Genomic DNA, 18,623 nt, shown 5'->3' on the forward strand with positions numbered 1-18,623 from the left:
CACAAAAACACACACCTTGCCAGCCGCTGGGACATCTACAGGTATAGGATGTGTAGTCTGGAGTTGGGTGACACACTCCCCTCTCACATGGCTGAGAGGCACAGGGAACCAGCTCCTCCTCACAGTGTTTACCTACTCACACATTGTACACATCGTAAACATGGTCAATAATCAATACGACTGAATGCAACTTTGGAATAATATGGTGAATGTTACGGAGACTGCTGATGCATGCTGGTAAGTGGGTGTAGCTCTGATGTGCTTGCCTGTGAACGGTGGACTGCACTGGCAGGTGTAACTGTTGACTCCATCAATACAGGCAGCTTGGTTCTGACACGGCCCCGAGGCGCACTCATCGATGTTCCTCTCACAGTTCACACCTGAGGACAGAGCAGGTGTTTGTCAAGTAGCTTGTGACAGGATTGTGAAAAAGGACATGCTCAGTACTAAAAATTAAAATACCTGTGAATCCAGGACGGCACTGGCAGGTGTAGCCGTTGTGACGGTCCACACAGCTGCCACCATTTTGGCATGGACTGGACTGGCACTCATCCTTTTCCTGTTCACAGAGCTGCCCAACCCAACCTGGGTCACACTTACAGGTGTACCTGTGCAGGGAGACAGCAAGGAAGGGTTACAAAAAGCTCAACAAAAATCATACATATTTATACATTCAATTTGTTGAAACAATTTCAAGAAGAATTTTTTGGTGATGTGGAATGAGCAGATAATTTTGCCACTGAAAGTCGAGTTGTTTCTGTGCCAATTCTAGGATCGGCTCTAGAGGGTGTTGATAAGAATGGCAATTATTAGGAGAGAGGAGTTTCATGATATATATCAGTTGTGCTATAAATGAAAAGTTTAATTTTCCTAGTAAGTCTGGCTGGGAGAAACAACCTTTATCTTCAACTATGTAAAGGGTGTTAGCCCAAATGAAATGGCTGGATGACAAACTGGTATCAGAAACTGGTGTCAGAATTTGAGACATAAGAGAAATGATGCAGAAGAAAGTGTACCCATTTTGCTGTTCGACACACTCGCCATGCACACAAGGCTGTGGAGCACAGTGGTCAGTCCCAGAGTGACAAAGAGGGCCGTGGGTGCCTGGGGGGCAGTGGCACAAGAAACTGTTGACTTTGTCCACACATGTTCCTCCACTCATGCATGGGTTGGAGTTGCATTCATCTATTTCCACATCGCATTTAGCCCCTAGGTCAGAGTGAACACACACAATTGTATCAAACACACAAGTTTAGTTTACTATGTGGGTTTTAGTCACAGCATCCAAATCTTTACAGGTGTGGGCTTACACACATTTATTTCCGTAAGTAAAATATACTGTTCTATCACTAATATCTTAAAATGGTTGAATTCTATTCTGTATCTGCTCAGGTCTACGGCAAAGCATACCTGTGTATCCTGGGGCGCATACACATTTATACTCATTGATGCCGTCCTGACACTCTCCGTACTGACAGGGGTTGCTAGCACAGTCATCCTCATTGATCTCACAGTTCACACCTGGGAAGAGAAACACAAAAACAAATTCACACACAGTACCTACCAGTCGGGAGGGACAAAATCTCTTTTTTTGTGCTCTGATTTAATGTTAGGGCAACTCGTCATGTCCCTTTGGTTTGAATTACAGTTTTTTTCAATCGCTTTAACTCCTCTGTCAACTCAGAAACCATGGTATCAAAACAGTAAATACATAGGCCAGAATACAGAATACAGCTATCACTTTGAACAAGGTTCTCCTGTGAGCTACACATTCAAATGTGAACTTACAGTAAAGAACTGCATCCAAACTCAGAAAGACTTTGAGGTGAAATTTGACTGCATTGATGGCAAAAACTGAAATACCATAATTCACATACAGTATTACACTGAAAAACTCAAAGGAGTTGAAAAAAAATGCAGAATACAATTTATAGGCCCCTTTTTTGTAGGTGCAGGTCATTTCTTTCAGCTGTGAGCAGATGTTTTGCTTTTGACAACCATAGTGAAGTCAGTGGAGTCAGGGCCATGTAAATGACACATATGAGAAGTGTTGTGTAAAAGAGAGTGAAAAATGTGTGAAACAATGAAAAGGTGTGAACACATTTGCTAAAGAAAACTTCTGCTGTGGTTTGGAGGTGAAGATGATGACAAAGTGGATTCCAGTTGCATTATACTGGAAGAAGCGATTGAAAAAAAAACTGTAAAGGGGGTAAATACAGAGTACACTAAGGAATAAGGAGGTGGCCACAGTTCTGTTACAAAAAGTTGACCCTACATACCACCAGGGGGAGTAAGACACCATGAGAGTTCAAAAGAGGAGCAGAAGTGAGAAAATATACAAAGAAAACTGAAACTGCAGCACACGCCTGCTATGAATATAACTAGATACAGAGTCAGGAAGAGGATGGGGAAGACAAGATGGAAAACTTAGGAGCTAATTTTAAAATCAGAGGTATTAGACATTTGAGAGACAGAAAGAATGGGGAGAGAGAGAGAGAGAGAGAGACAGAGAGGGGGACAGGCGGACAGACAGACAGACAGACAGACAGACAGACACAAAGAGAGAAACAGACTGAGACAGAAAGAGAACAAGAGACCTCAGGGGGGGAAGTGGTTGTGCGAGACCTGAGAGTGAGACCCGACTGAGTGACCTAAGCTGACTCCACTGCCGCCCAGACTCCAGTACCAAGTGTCAGGGCAGTACTAAGGTACTGAGGTACTAATCCTCAGAGCAATGTGCGGGGTAGCACCAGCCGACCCAGCCTTATGACTGCTACACACACACACACACACACACACACACACACACACACACACACACACAGCATGCTGCATGCTCTACACATTAAGCTGACAGCTATACAGGAAGCCTTAGTCGTGGGGGTGGGGGTCTTTCCATTCCATTCAAGATGTTCCCTCCAACGCAAAACTTTCAAGAGCTACACATTACACTAAAATTCTCAAGAGCACGCGAATGGGACTTTGGCTACAACTTGTGCCTGGCAAACAGATGGACTAGAATGATTCACTGAATATTTTGCAACATATTCTGTGACTCCTCTTGCTATACAGGTCATTTTCGGGTCAGTTTCTTTATTCTGCCTAAAGAGGAGAAATTAGCTACTAACCAGCAGTTCCTGGCAGACAGTTGCACTGGTAGGCATTGACCAGGTCAATGCAGCGTCCTCGGTTCTGGCAGGGGTTGCTGTGGCACTCCTGGACCTGGATATTACAGATGCTGCCTGTGTATCCTGGATGGCACTCACAGGAGAAGGTGGCGATGCCATCCTTGCACACACCATGATGGCAAGGCTCTGGCACGCAGTCGTCGATGTTTTTTTCGCAAAGTAGTCCAGTGAAGCCTGGGAGAAGGACCAGGTGCGATAGTGATGATGACAATTATGTCTCTACTTAGCATAATCTGAAATATATCTGTTTCACATTTTCTATTTTCTGGATCACACATGTCATGGGTTAGAAAATGCTAGAGTACACGGTCTACAATTTTCCCTGTTTTGTATTGTAGCAGTGCTGGCTCACTGCTATCTTAAATTCATGTGGAAGAGTAACATTTAGCCCCGGTACCTTCAGCACAGTCACACTCGTATCCATTGGGACGGTCGATACACTTGGCCCCATTCAAACAGGGTGTGCTGGAACACTCATCAATGTCTATGTGGCACATCTTGCCACTGAAGCCTGAAAAGAGTACACAGAACCAAAGATTTGTCAGTGTGTATGCTGGATTCAATAACCAAAAGAGATACTCATAAAACGGTTTCACCACAGTCTCAACTGACTACTTTTATTTAACCACTGAAATGTGAGAAAAGTGAGAAAAAAAATATAAGACAAACATACACATAACTATTTGTACCAACCTGCCGGGCACTCGCAGACGAATGTGTGGACTTGGTCGACGCATTTACCCTGGTTCAGGCAGGGTGAGCTGAGACACTCATCTACTTCGATCTCACAATGAGTCCCTTCAAATCCTGGAGGCATGGAAATACACAGGATGTTATCTATTAGAGACACTTCTGTTCTTTACAGTTCTTGGTATTGACTATGGTTGTCCATAGCGCCTTTTTGATTTCAGCTCCTCAAGATTACAAATGGTGATAACTTCAAATGTTGCCTTTGTTATATGATCATATACACAGGAATGCCTCCAAAAGGGCAAAAATGTAAGCTGTAATTTCTTGTGATTTTTTTGATGTGTACCGGGCATGCAGATGCAGGAGTAGTCTCCGATGCGATCCAGACAGGTGCCGTCGTTCTGGCATGGGTTAGAGGCACACTCGTTGACATCTTGTTCACAGCGTGGCCCAGCATAGCCTCTAACACAGTTACAGGTGAAGGAGCCATCTGTGTTCACACACTGGCCACCGTGCTCACAAGGGTTGGTTCCTGAGAAAGATGAGGAAAGGCAGATGGTTTCAAAATACAGCAACGTACAACAGAAGAAAAAATAAGAAAACACAGCAGAACAAAACAGAATGGAATCACCAGCTGAAAAAAAAGGTGTGCAGATCAGCAAAAAGCAGAGCTAAAGAGAGGTAGCACTCATTCTCACCGATGCTACATTCGTCTCTGTCGATGTTGCAGGTGCTGCCTACGTAGCCAGCGGGGCAGTTACAGTTGAACATGCCATTGATGGGGTTGGTGTCACACTGAGAGCCTTCTCTGCAGGGGTTACTGATGCAGGCGTCGTCTATATGGCATAGCAACCCTGTAAAGGAACAGTGTAGAAGATGCTTTCACAAATCCAGGTTCAAAATCTAAAACAAAAAAATAGTTCTGTGCTGAGACAGAAAATCTATTTTTTGTCCTCTGGTAAAAAGACTTTTTATTCCTGTTCTCAACACATAGATTTAGCTTAGTTGAGGGAAAAATAAAGTCAATGGAGAGATTTTTGTTCACAGGCAAAGTTTGATCTGAATATAAAAAATGTGTGTCAGTATCAGTATATAGGAAGTACAAATTTCTAACAATATGTAATGTAATAATCATATTTAATTGCTTAACCTATTTGAATCATATGTACGTCACTGCCTTATTGTTATCCTAAAGCAGAGCTTTAATGAAAATAGTGAAATCAGGGAAACATTAATTCTGGTTAGTTGTTGATCCACAGATTACAGACTGCTACTATTAAATACTCTCTCAAAAGAGCATTTGAAAGCAGAGAAAAATGCAGTGGTAGTGAGAGACATACAGATCTATGAATGTACATATCTTGGCTTTTTTCTTCCTAGCTGTTTCTTAATGGAGGACAACTATATAAAAATATGAACCTGATCTACACTACGGTCTGTAGTGTAGCTTCCTAAAGCTCCCATTATCCCTTGATTTGTTGTGGATGTTGATTTTAGGAGCTGTCTGTTTGATTTCAACCTCCTGGCTCACCTGTTTTCCCATATGGGCAGAAACAGACAAAAGAGGCGACGCGGTCGATGCAGGTGGAGCCTGCACTGCATGCAGCTGTGGCGCAGTCATCAATATTTTCTGAACAGTCGGGTCCACTCCAGCCGTTGACGCACACACAGACGTAGCTGCCGATCAGGTTGCTGCAAGTACCTCCATTCTGGCAGGTGTTGGGCTGCAGGCGACACTCGTCCACATCCTCTGTGCAGTGCTGACCTGTGGCGAGGCAGAGAGCCAAGACGGTAGGAGGGGAAAGAGGAGAAAAAACAATGTGAGGAACAGGGACACAGAGCGACAGAGTAACAGAGGGATGAGGGAGATGAAAAGACTGTTAGAAGGATGAATATTATCAGAATAAATGGTATGCTATTGCTAGGATGCTTACTGCTGGGCGATGTTAATATGTCAGGTATGTTGCAAAGTGATGACAATGGAAATGCATGACAGATCTTGTTAACAGTTCTGGGGCACTAAACATGTTCACTGACTTTTATTTCCCCTTGCTCTTTACCAGATATGGTGTATGTCTATGTCTCATTTTTAATAAATAATGAATAATAAGTAGTTAAATTTAAAAATGAATAAAAAGAACAAAAGGCACTTTGACAGTGATTATCTGTGGGCCACTTTAAAGCACCTGTACATGTACTGTCTGTGATATTGTTGTGCCTGCCGAATTTTATCTTTTAAATTTTATTATTATTTTTTCTTTTTTGTATTTATGTATTTATTGTTTGTTTGTTCACTTTTCTCAGTTTTCAGTTTTTATTCATTTCAGTCATTATCATCCTCATCTGTCGTCTTGTCTTTTCTATGTCTCTGTTACTTATACTTTTGTTATTACTTTTGTGTAAAGTATGTCTTGTCTTTTCTTTTAATTATGTTGTTAAAAAAAAGAACAAAGACAGTTTAAAAAAAAGAATAAACAGTATGAATAAATGCTCTATTATCCCTGTTCACAGGCAAAAACATTTAGTTCGTGCCATTACAACACACAGACACATGCATGCACACACAAACACACACACAGAGGCATGAAAGCACAGACAGTTCTAGCCCCATAATAGTGGAACTAGAACAGACAGAAACTGCAAAAATAAAAACAAACATTTTACAAAAGGGTCTAATTAACAAAAATTCTGGATATCTGACTCACTGAGAGCCGAAGGAATACTGAGCCACAAGTTGCTCAACACAACATAAAACACAATATGCATGCCAAATGCCTATTACAACTAACTCTGGTCAAAAACAGTTAAAATATACTTGATACAGCATGTCTCAAATGGACACATTCACGTGTAGCCAGGTGTTTTCTCAAGTAGCCAAAATGAAAATATAAAATAAAGATATGAAATACATTATATATTTACATGCTTGCTTGCAAAGTCTTTGTACTTATTCGGTTTGAAATAGCCATATAGATTTTGATATCCTTTTGTTTGCTTTGAAAGAACTAAGTCTGTAGTAAACCACAGCAAACAAGGGTGAATGAATACTGTGTACATAAACTTTCAAAGAAACACTCACATACACAAACACACACACACACACACACACACACACACACACACACACACACGTCCTTACCAGTCCACTCCGGAGGGCACTGGCAGTTGTAGGTGTTCACTCCGTCCATGCAGGTTCCTCCGTTGGCACACTGATGTCCTGGACAGTCATCAATGTTGTTCTCACAGTTAGTTCCATTGAAACCTGGAAGACAGGAAGGACAGGGATATCATGACATGACTCATGTTTCCCAAAATAGACATGTAACCCACCGATATTAAATTCATCAGTTACTAAGCGTTCACTGTTTCTTGTTTATTATTATTTTGTCTAGCAGGGACACGTACAAGCAAATATATAAGCGATCGTACAATAGCCTTTACTGTAAACACATAACATTACATGTCTGGGTTGTGTATACACAGCAGCTATGTGTGTGTGTGTGTGTGTGTGTGTGTGTGTGTTGACTGTGTCTACAGCAACACGCTACTTTGACTGAGGCAGGCTGACAATATGGTGTGTCTAATGTAACATAGCCAGCAGGATCGCACTGTTTGCATCTCAAACAACTCAATGTTACAATATGGCAACACTGATAGATAATTAACACTGTCACTCTCTTTTTCTCTCCCTGCATTCATTCATTTCACTCATCCTCAATTTCCATTTCTCTTTAACACCTTAAATTTTCACAGTTTTTATTCTTTTTATTATCTCTTCAGCAAACACTTCAACACTTCTGCTGTTGTGTGATAGACAGTAGATGTGTCCTGGACAATAGGCTGTGAGCTTGTTTTGTCTCATTCATGTATGGTTTTGGATTAGGGATTTGTGGAGGGTAACAATTAAGGCATTTCTGATTTTGAATTTCCATACCTGGAAGGCAGTGGCACAAGTAGCTGGTCTCAGACGTTGGGCGACAAGTGCCTCCATTCAGGCATGGTGACGGTGAGCAGGGGACGTAGGGGGTTTCACAGTGGCGACCTGTATACCCCGAGGCACAGTTGCACCTGTAGCAATGGAAGAGTTCACATAATGTCATTTCATTCGGTACAAGCAGTTAACATTCAATAATGATTAAACCTTGATTCAAACCCTTTCAAAAAAAAGTCGTCTGATATTGTTTTACTATTTTTCGCTCTTTCTGTTCTCCTAACATTTTAATATTTCAAATCGGGTGCATAAACTCACTTGTACGAGCCGGGGGTGTTGACACAAACTCCTTCATTCTGGCACAAAGAGGGTGCGGTGGCACACTCATCTGTGTCATTGAGGCAGTTTTGACCTGTGTAGCCAGAGGGGCAGGAACAAGTATAGCGACCACCGGGCAGGGAGCTGCAAGTACCTCCATTAGCACAGGGACTGGACAGACAGCTGTCCTCACGCTCACACCGTGGACCTGGGGAGGGAGAGAAGGAGGACATCAGTTCATTTAACAGTGCACAGGATGTGATGTAACTATTCCTTGTCCTGATTAACTAGGGTGAGCACCTATGACGGAGTTTGGCTCAGATGGAAAAGGCAATGCATAAGGGCGAGTGCGTAATTGAGATTATCTAGAAGACAGCGCCATTATGTTTCATTAAATTATCCTAAGACCTGTCGTCATTTACAGCACACTTAGATTACACTGACAAGACACACACAGTTAGGTTCACATTTAAGAGTATAGCTGTCTTTAAAATACAACGCTGTCACTAGGACTGGGCAATAATTATATCAGGATATCATATCATTATCATGATATGAGACTAGATATCTGGGATTTCAGATATCGTAATATTGTGATATGGCAGAGGTGTTGTCTTTTCCTGGTTTAGAAAGGCTGCATAAAAACAAAAGGATGCAATTTCTTAAATTTACAGTTCTAGCTGTTCTATTTCCCTTTACCTACCTGGACATATTAGTAATGGCACAGTCATCCCAACAATACTGCCACAACATTGAGGTATTCAGCTAAAAATATTATAATATTTGACTTTGTCCTTATTGCCCAGCCCTGTAACAAACTGAATTTGTATTTAGCCTCGTTCAAGATAAATCCATTTTCTGAGCATGAAAAATAGACAATTTTTTTTCTGGTGATGGTATGTAATACCTCATGAAAGAGTTAGACCTGTAGCCCCACTCTTGGAGCAGCCTATATCTTACCAGTCCATCCTCTGGCACACTGGCACTTGTACTTGTCGTTGGGCAGGAGGGTGCAGACACCTTGGTTGGCACAGGGGTTGTTGGGGTAGCAGGTGGAGTTCTGGGGTTCATCACAAAACTGTCCAGTGTAACCAAGCGGGCAGGTGCAGGTGGGGCTGCCTGGTACTGGCACACCAGCTGAGACCGTCACCGAGCAGTTTCCACCGTTGCGGCAGAAGCCGGGATGACAAGGATCCTTATGGTGGCAGTACTCGCCCAGGAAACCTGGAGCACACCTGAACACACACACACACAAAAACACAGAAATCAATGATAAAGCATGAGCATAGAAAAGAGACAGAAGGATGAGCACAAAGACAAATGTGTATGTGTGTGCCTGACAGAGACGCAAACAAATAGAACAACAGAGCCAGTTTCAGTCAGGAGCACGTAATCTACCACATCAGAGAGCTTTTGCTGAAAACAACATCAGCACAGGAGTCCTGTAGTATACAGACAGCACATCAAAGAACCAAATGAACTAGCATGGGTGAATGGTAGTGTCTAACACAGTCTTTTCACAACCACAAACCTATGTAGGAATACTAAGAGAGAGAGTATGTGTGTGTTTGTGTGTATAAAGGGAATTTACTTGTTCAACAAGTCTGAACATCACACCATTAACCCTAGTTCGAGAAGAGAGGACAGCTGAGGTAAGCTTTGTGGAAGGGTTAAACCAGGGGCATTGACTGCAAAGAAGAAGTCCAAAAGCAGAAGGATGTGAGGTGGAGTCATCTGGAAGTTGTTGACTGAAGCCTGGCAGAGACTAAAACCAAGTAGCGGAAAACACTTCAAGGGTGGTGAGTGGCCGTTTTGGGGGCAGCAAAGATGGGCAGGAGTCCCAGCAACAAGCAACAAAGTAAGACACAGGGCCAAAATCGATACAAATCTCTCCAAACCACTTAGTATCATTAACAAGAGACTCCCTGGGCAGCTGCCCACTAGTCTTGCCCAAAAAGATGTATTGTGCATGACTGAATAAGATCACAAACAAAACCACTCGACCTAAACTCAACAAACAGACTAACTCTACAAATTAACAAACAGCAGGTATGTGTCACAAGAATCAATACTTAGGTACCAAATCAATACCATACATAGTAGTGTTTTTAGTGCTTAAGTTTGATCCCTCACTCTGTAATTCAGTGTAGTTATTCTAATGTAGGCATAGCCTGTATAATTTAAATACTCAAAATACTTTAAGTTGAAGTCATGCTTACAGTGCTATGAATCAAAATGAGTAAATAATCTTATCATTATATTTGTTGTTACAGTAGATCTCATACAATCCCTCTAATGTGAAATCAGTATTTTGTTGGGCTGCTTTGTTTTCTAGTTGATGATCTTGTTATTCGAATGTAGCCTAAATGTTTTAATAGTCGAATCACATTAAGTTTCTGATTAAGTGCTACTGTATAAACATTTTTTTTTTTTTTTTTTTTTTAAATAAAGGAGTCCGTGCTAAATCTGTTTTTGCCATGGTATCAAATCAGGGATTGAGACTCGTGGAATTTCACTAGTACTGCATTGCAAAGAAAATCTCTGAACAAGTTACTTTGTATAAAATTCACTGTTAAAGACACCCTCCATTCAAAAAATGTGTTTTTCTTGTGTCAGCCCCCTTAAAATGTGTGACTGAGACAAAACTGACTGGTATTTGTGCAAAGTTTTTCACTGGAGAGGCGTTTTCATATTTTATTACTGTAAGGAGAGGCGTCTGTGCACTTCCCTAGAATCTGATATTCAAGCCTAACCCAAGCCAGCGAGATTTGGTATGTCACAAATTCAAGAGCCAATCCTGTCAAGATGCTTTCCATATCATTAGTGCTAGCGCCGCTGGTCACTTGAGTGTTTTATTTTCAAAAAAAAAAAAAAAAAAACAGGCAGAAAACAGCACACCAGCCGACTTGCATCAAGAAAATTTTGGAAACAGGTTTATTAGCACTGGAAACAAATACAATTATCTCCTCCCACTAACAGACTTATTTTTTTGTTTGAAGAAAAACAAGATTTTAGGACTGAATATTAGACTAAATGACTGGTGGAGATTTTCTGTAGTGTGGTATCTAACTACCACAATTATGTTATCACCTCTACCCAACAGATCTAAAAAAAAATATTTGACTGTGGGTGTGTGTTTCTGCGAGCGCACATCGGATGACAAGAAACATGCTATCTATCATTTCCTTTGTTTCTGCTCGCTCACCACTCTATTTCTCTCTCTAGTTCTTTTTTTCTGTTGAGTGATTCAGCCACATTACGAGCAGCAGAAAGGAAATTACAACATTACACAATACGACCACTAGGGATCAGAACAATGCTCCCTTCATCACTTTCTATTCCTCTCTTTCTGGGCCTCTCAGACAAGTCTTACACTTTCACTTGCTGCTTCTCTACGGCCGGCATTCACATTTGTCCTGTAAAGTTATTTGGTTACCAAGAAGAAAGGTGAGTATCAGTCAGTGAATGTTATATTTGTAAGCTACTATATTCAACAGGCTGTCACATTTTGTGTGTGTGTGTGTGTGTGTGTGTGTGTGGCACACGGCAGACACACTGTCTAGGGACCGTGGGCTATAGAGCTAGCTGCTGCCTCTGAGACACAGGCCTCCACACCTACCTCCCTGGAGGGGCTCAGGTAACATAATAGAGCAAAGAAACACCACACACATACACACACACACACACACACACACACACACACACACTTACACACACAGAGAGAGGGAGTGAGAGGGACAGACAGACAAACAAGTACCCTCTTCCAAACTGTTCCCAAATGTACAATTCATGCTTTTTCACTAATGAGTAGACCAGGAGCATGTACACAGTGGGAAAAGTAAATCATTAGATGCTCAGATCAATGTTATGCGCTATGTGAAATGGAGATGGGAATCATTTGAAATTCAGTCTCACACATACTGAGTTATATTTATTATTGGCCACTCCACCCGAAAGCAGCTTGAAGATATTAGGTTGTGAGCGCATGGGAAACTTGGGGAGTCGTGAATCATGCCAGGGAGAAGTCTTGCAGATCAATCACATCTATGTGTGTGTGTGTGTGTGTGTTTGTCTCTCATCGTCACCCAGTGTTTCTTGAAAGAACATAAACACTCCCACACAAACACCGTAGTCTGATGCACATATGTTCAAGCCACGCATCGGACAATAAACAAATTAACATAAAAAGGAAATGAATGTTAATGTGACCAAAATGTGTTTCTTAAATGCGTTTCGATATATAAACAGCAAAACAGCTAGTGGTCATTCTCCTTGGTTTTTATGTTAAGACTGTTATGTTCACTTGAGATTCTGGGTGTGGGTAATAAGCTATGTCTCTATACCAAAATTTAAACCTGCAGTATGGATCTTTCTAGTGCTGTATGACTTGTCTCTCTCTCTCTTGTGGCGCTGAATTAAAAGCTGCTTGGAAATTAAGCCTACATTTAGGGCTCACAAGGGAATGTCTTTCAATCTTGTGTGCAAGTGTCATCACTGGGTGTAGAAAACATCACAAAACTGCAAGAATTAAAACTTAAATTCACACACGAGAGCGGCATAAGTGAGTCAGAACTTTTATTCCTCCTGCTGCCCATTTGATTGACTCTTTAATTGCTCCTGTGATGCTAGAGCTAATAGCAGCAGTAACTTGGCATGCCGAATTTGTGCTGTTCCTGGAAACACACAAGCCATTTTACCGCTATTTACTAGGTGCTCTACTTTTCCCCACCATCAAGAGCAAGTAGGTTAGGTTAATTAGAACTGGAGTTTGTTCCCGGCACCGCACAGTGTCCATTGTTCCTAATGGGTATGAAGGGTTAAATGCAGAAGACGATTTCCACACAGGGAACAATGAAGGATAACTTAACATAATCAACTGTACTACTGCAAGGCCCCAAAGTGGACGTTTAATTTGCAAATGAGCTCTGCAGCAATGTTAGCTCTGAAAAAAAAAAAAAATCCCTAACATTTTGTTCCAGGTAGTGCTTGTAAAAGCCGTTGCTCTCTCAGCTCCACCAAGCGGGATAATTTCACTTTGCTGTAAAGTTGATTGGTTTTACCAGTTTCCAGACAGTACTGTCACCCTACAGTGGGAACAGCCCTGCTAGAATGTATTAGTGTAGAAAATGCAGGCCCTGAAACTCCATTTTATTATAATTACTGACTTTTAGGAATTCTCTAATCTTGGTGGATGATTAAGAATAATACTGCACAAGAAAATCCCTGTTTTCAAATGGGTTTACAATCCATTTAAATATATAATTTCAACCCCTACGATCACTCACAAGTACTCAGGGTGCTGGTAAACAGATAAACAGTGACTTCAAAGAAGAGACAAACTTCAGGCCTCTTAGTCACAGTACAGACACGGGTCACCTCATCTCCTCTGTCTCCGTGCCTCTATCAGCATGTCTGCACTGCAACCCACCACACACACACACACACACACACACACACACACACACACACACACACACACACACACACACACACACACACCAAGATATCCCTCCCTCCCCACTCTGACTTTCCACTCTGAACACAAACACAGCTTGGTCATGATATCACAACAAGACGGCTGTCCTGGGAATTAGGACTGCTCTTTTTTCACCCTGACAGCCTCTCCACCCCGATCCCAGAGTAACGACATGGTCCTCTGCCCTGTGACATACATCACATTAGCAAGCTGTCACACAAAGACCACCGTGTCCAGGTTAATGCAAGGTTTACGTTTCACTGGGAACATTTCACACATTTTCACTGTTAAGAACTATGGGAAACATGAGACACATTTTCAAAGTCAGGTAGAGCCACTTCAGTGAGAGAGAGGTAATTTGAGACACATGCTTTGGTGAAATGTTCAGCCTCACTCCAAAATTTCAAATAAAATAAGACTTGAGCAACAAATGGCATCTCAGGTAAACATCAGAGTTCCTAAGAAAAAAAAAATATACTGGCATAATACTTGCTGCTTTGAGTATGTCGTGAAAATTTAAAAGTGCTGACAGAAAAGATGCCAGGTAAACTCTATTAAATTCAATCAGTGTTATCAAACCAGTGCTGACAGAGCCAAATGCCATGTCATCAGGCGAGGATACCGCCCTGTCCTTCAGGTTTCAGTGTGAGATAGGCTGCTCATTACTGGCCTCCGGCTGCATCACAACAGCCTGAGGCGAACAGACAAGGCTGTGCATGATTCGCATTATTGTCAGGGAGTGGCGTCTCCCTGAGAAAGACAAATAATTCAATGCACTGTGACACACTAAACTATGACTGAATATAGCACAGGGAGCAGTGCGATCAATTTTTCATACACACTGCAGCATGTGAATACACCTACACACACACACACACACACATACAGCCAGCTCTACTTTCAGGAAGAACTCAGCGGAGTGTGTTTCTGCAGCCAAACTCATCTATAGGATTCTTTGTTTTGCTCCATGTGGGATTTTTTCCTCCCTCCCTCTATTACTCTCTGTGCAGTTTCCTGCAGCCCTTCTCTCCCTTTCTTTCTCTCTTCTACCTCTTTTTTCTCCTCCTCTGCCGAGGTGTCAGGTTTCTACAGCTGGTTCACATTAGCGCCCCCGTCTCATGCACCCCTCTCCCTCTCTCTTCTGCACCCCTTCCCTATCCCTCTGTCCTGCTCCCCCCCTCCTCCTGCTCTACCTCATGCTGACCTCTGCCTGTCCTGGCTGGCCACGGGGGCGGGAGTGGGCAGAGGGGGGTGAGTTACTTTTCACTCACTCATGTAATGTCTTCCACCTCCTCCACCTCCTCTGTCTCCCCTCCCCTCTTTCTCTCCTCCCCTTTGCAATTCTTCATTCTTTGCTACTCTTAACCTCCTCCTCCTCCTACCTCTCCACACTTCGCTTCCCCCACCACCACCTCCATCCACCATTCTAGTCTCAGCGATGCTTAATAACTCCATCATGCTCTCTCTCCCTGAGGCCATCACACACACACACACGCACGCACGCACACACACAGACACGTACAGAGGGAGAAAGCATACGCAGGCTCACATTTCAAACCCTGAATCCATTCCTAGCTTGGCTACAGCATAGGTCTACTCAAGGTACTTTGGTGCTGTGTACGCATGCACAGATGTCACAAGTCGAGTGCAGAGTACAGCCAAGTCTCCTGCACCACCTACCAGGTTGTGCACTTTATGAAAAGAAAAGTTATGTTCAGATTTCTAATTCTTTATGGCTGGGTTAAAATAGTAATTTCTTTTTTTGTCCCCCATTGTGTTTCATAACCTTATTTGTATGGACGTGTTTTTGTTTTTCTAAAATAAAATCAAAACTTTTGCCTAGGTAAGGATTTAGTTAAGAAATAATTATGCAGCTCTGTTTAAGGAGCAGCACATATGGTAATGGCAAGCAGCCCATGGGACTATAAGTTTATATGATTATTGTGTCAGAACTGTATTTTTGGCATGCTCGCTCTCTTCTGAGTGCTCAGTTTTTGCTCGATTTCATATGGGAAAAGAGGCAGCCAAAATAACATGAGAGATGAGAGGGAGCAGGGGGAGGAGGAGAGGGCTGATGTGAAATTAATAGAGAGAAAAAAGGGTGGACTGTGGACGAAGAGAGGGCAGAGATTGAGGGGGAGGTAGAAGCCAGAGAGGTAATGAGAGAAGTGAGAGAAAGAGGGGAGAGACAGAGAGAGAACAGACGTACAGGGAGAGGGAGCGCAGCTGAGGGAATGAAAAGCGGCAGCATGGAGAGAATAAAGGAGTGCGGAGGAGGGTGGAGTCCAAAGTAGGGCCATGTGGTAAAATCTCAGACTGTGTTTAGGAACATGTTCAAAAAGACCCGTCGGAAAGGCTGTGGTACACAACACAGAACCTATTTTGTCTCCGAAAGCTCCCTTTGCTTGTCTCTCTATGTTCTTTCATTATCCTCTGTCTGTGGTCCTTTGAAGCAGAATAATCAACAATAAGCCTGCAGGCCAATAAAATATCCACATCTAGGTCTAGGTCATGCATAGAGGGCTGTTTGGACTGATTAAAAAACTCAAAACAGGTCGCCCTGTAGTATCTGGGCTACACAAGAATCACTTGATGATAGCTGAAGCAATAAACTACATTGAAGTGCTGGGTAGATGCTTCCAAGATCTGAAGAAGCTAAGTTACTGCTGAACAATATGTAAAATAAATCCTATTTTAATTATTTTGACAAATAGCAATGTGTGAGCCCTGTGATTGACTGGTAACTTCTCCAGGGGCTCCTTGCCTTCTGTCTATTACAGGCTGGGATAGGCTCCAGCCCCCTGGGACGCTGAGTTGATCGTCAAATATGTGGATGACGGTGGACGGCTACAGTCGAAGCAGCACTAAAGAGTTTGAGACCGGGACTCGGACTCCAAATTGCACTCAAAGTGATTTGACGTAATAAACTCAAAAGAGGCAAATCATCATCACTGGAAATGGAACTTGGAACAAAAATGGAACAAAAAACTGGCAGAAAACAGAAAAAAAAAGTTTGATGTGTGGTTGATTCAAGTTTTGACACAGAACAATACTGAAAACAAATTTGTGGTGCATCTAACAAGAGATAATTTGACTGTTACAACACTGGATCATTTTAGGCCCCAGAGTGTAAAAAGCACAGCTTGGTATGTGTGTGTGTGTGTGTGTGTGTGTGTGTGTGTGTGTGTGTGTGTGTGTGTGTGTGTGTGTGTGTGTGTGTGAGTGTGTGTGAGTGGGAGTCACTTGTCACTTCACTTCTCTGTCCTGTGGGTTTAAGGTCTGGTCGCTACATTCCCCACCGCTCTGTAAGTCTTCCTCCTTCTGATGGTGAGACTGAATCCACTATGTGTCCAAACCCTGGTATGCATCTGCATGTTGGTGTGTGTTTGTTTGTTTGTTTGTTTGTTTGTTTGTTTGTGTCTCTCTGTCTATTATGCCCAGCCTAAAAGAAACAATAAGTACCTATTGGCCACCAACAGTAGACCATGCTGTCCCTATTTGGTGAGGTGGCAGTGATGAACAATTTGGTCATTTCATCTCTTATACCCACACACACACACACACATACATACACACAAATACATAAATACATGCACGCAAACACACACACACACACACACACACACACACACACACACACACACACACACACACTTCATCTATCTAGGCTAGCTGCAATTTAGCTCTCTCTATGCCAGCCTGGGAACTTGTTCAGGGCTCAAGGTGACCCTTGCCTGACTAAACACACACACACACACATACACACACATACACACACACACACACACACACACACACACACACACACACTCACACAGAGCCTCTTATCACTGTGGTTCCATAGTCTCAGCCACATCTAGCTGGGTTGTGGGAGGCTGATAACTCTTCTAGAGGGCAGGAAAGAGAAATCACTGCCTTACGTTCCAGTCTCCAACTCTAGAGTCTGTTGATTTTGGTTTTGGTCATGTGCTTTGCCCAGTTATTATCTATGTGACCGTGTGTGTGTGTGTTTGTGTGTGTGTGTGTGTGTGTGAGAGAGAGAGAGAGAGAGAGAGAGAGAGAGGGTGAGAAAGAGAGGGAGAGGGCATGCTTGAAAACAATGTGTGCCTGAGTGTGGGTGCTGTGGAGGAGGAGAGGTGTGGAGCAGAGAGAAAAAGTGACTGGCCTAAAGTGCGGCTCAGCTCTCCTCCCTCGTGTTTTTCCCTCCCTTTACTCTTAGTGTGCTCCCTCCTCCCTCTTCCTGACTCTCTACTGCTGCCTCTCTCTCTCTGCTTCACCTTTCTTTCAACCTGGGTACATGAGACTTGGACAGGAGATGTGGACGGGAAATCACACCATGGGTTAGTGCAAGGTAATAAGGAGACTGAACACAGACTGCTGAACAAAACAGAGAAAAGGCCAAAGAGAACAGGCGGCTGGGAGAAAAAAGAGAAAGACTCTGGCTATTAGTACTGATTTCTTGATTTGATGATTCACAGGAAGGACCAATTCAGTTCAATACTGATTTCAATTTGATTCCACATCAGTTCAGTTAGGGATATTTGTTATAATACATTTGTTATATTTGCAACTGGCATAATGCTCTCCTTTTGTCTCGCTGTTCCTTATCATCATGATTTTTAAATCCAAAATGCATTAAGACATCTGCCTTTATGCTTGATGATGCTAACTTCAGCAGTAGTGCTGCCACCATTATTTATTCCTTTGTTCAAAACACGTAATTTGGTCGACTGAGTTTCGGTAAGCTGGCAGTTCAGCACACAGCATCTTGAGGATGGGAGGCTCACTATGTATAGCTTTTACCACAAATCTTCACACATCCATTGAAAAGCTCACCGCAAATAACATTTGGCACAAATCTTCACACATCCACTGAAGAAAGGGAGAGATTAAAAGATTTAGGGATCAATATCATATTGTTCCAATGAAGATTAATAAGAAAATACATATTTTTCCCCTGCTCTACTTAAAAACAGATATACAGACATAAAATCTGTGACAGGAAGAGACACAGACAGAC

General features: G+C 42.5%; 1 protein-coding gene across 1 annotated transcript in view; it reads right to left on the reverse strand.

Moving 5' to 3' along the window:
• Positions 1-18,623, reverse strand: part of notch2 (notch receptor 2) — a 46,739-nt gene that overhangs the window by 13,509 nt on the left and 14,607 nt on the right. The window contains exons 3-17 of the mRNA XM_030049047.1: positions 9,088-9,362; positions 8,128-8,335; positions 7,813-7,946; positions 7,018-7,140; positions 5,410-5,643; positions 4,577-4,732; positions 4,225-4,410; positions 3,882-3,995; positions 3,586-3,699; positions 3,129-3,362; positions 1,411-1,521; positions 1,017-1,209; positions 463-608; positions 267-380; positions 16-132 (exon numbers count right to left, since the gene is read on the reverse strand). Coding sequence (XP_029904907.1) covers positions 16-132; positions 267-380; positions 463-608; positions 1,017-1,209; positions 1,411-1,521; positions 3,129-3,362; positions 3,586-3,699; positions 3,882-3,995; positions 4,225-4,410; positions 4,577-4,732; positions 5,410-5,643; positions 7,018-7,140; positions 7,813-7,946; positions 8,128-8,335; positions 9,088-9,362 — 2,459 coding nt within the window. The remainder of the gene's footprint in view (positions 1-15; positions 133-266; positions 381-462; positions 609-1,016; positions 1,210-1,410; positions 1,522-3,128; positions 3,363-3,585; positions 3,700-3,881; positions 3,996-4,224; positions 4,411-4,576; positions 4,733-5,409; positions 5,644-7,017; positions 7,141-7,812; positions 7,947-8,127; positions 8,336-9,087; positions 9,363-18,623) is intronic.

This window comes from Myripristis murdjan, chromosome 4 (assembly GCF_902150065.1).
Source record: "Myripristis murdjan chromosome 4, fMyrMur1.1, whole genome shotgun sequence".
Classification (NCBI taxonomy): Eukaryota; Metazoa; Chordata; class Actinopteri; order Holocentriformes; family Holocentridae; genus Myripristis; species Myripristis murdjan.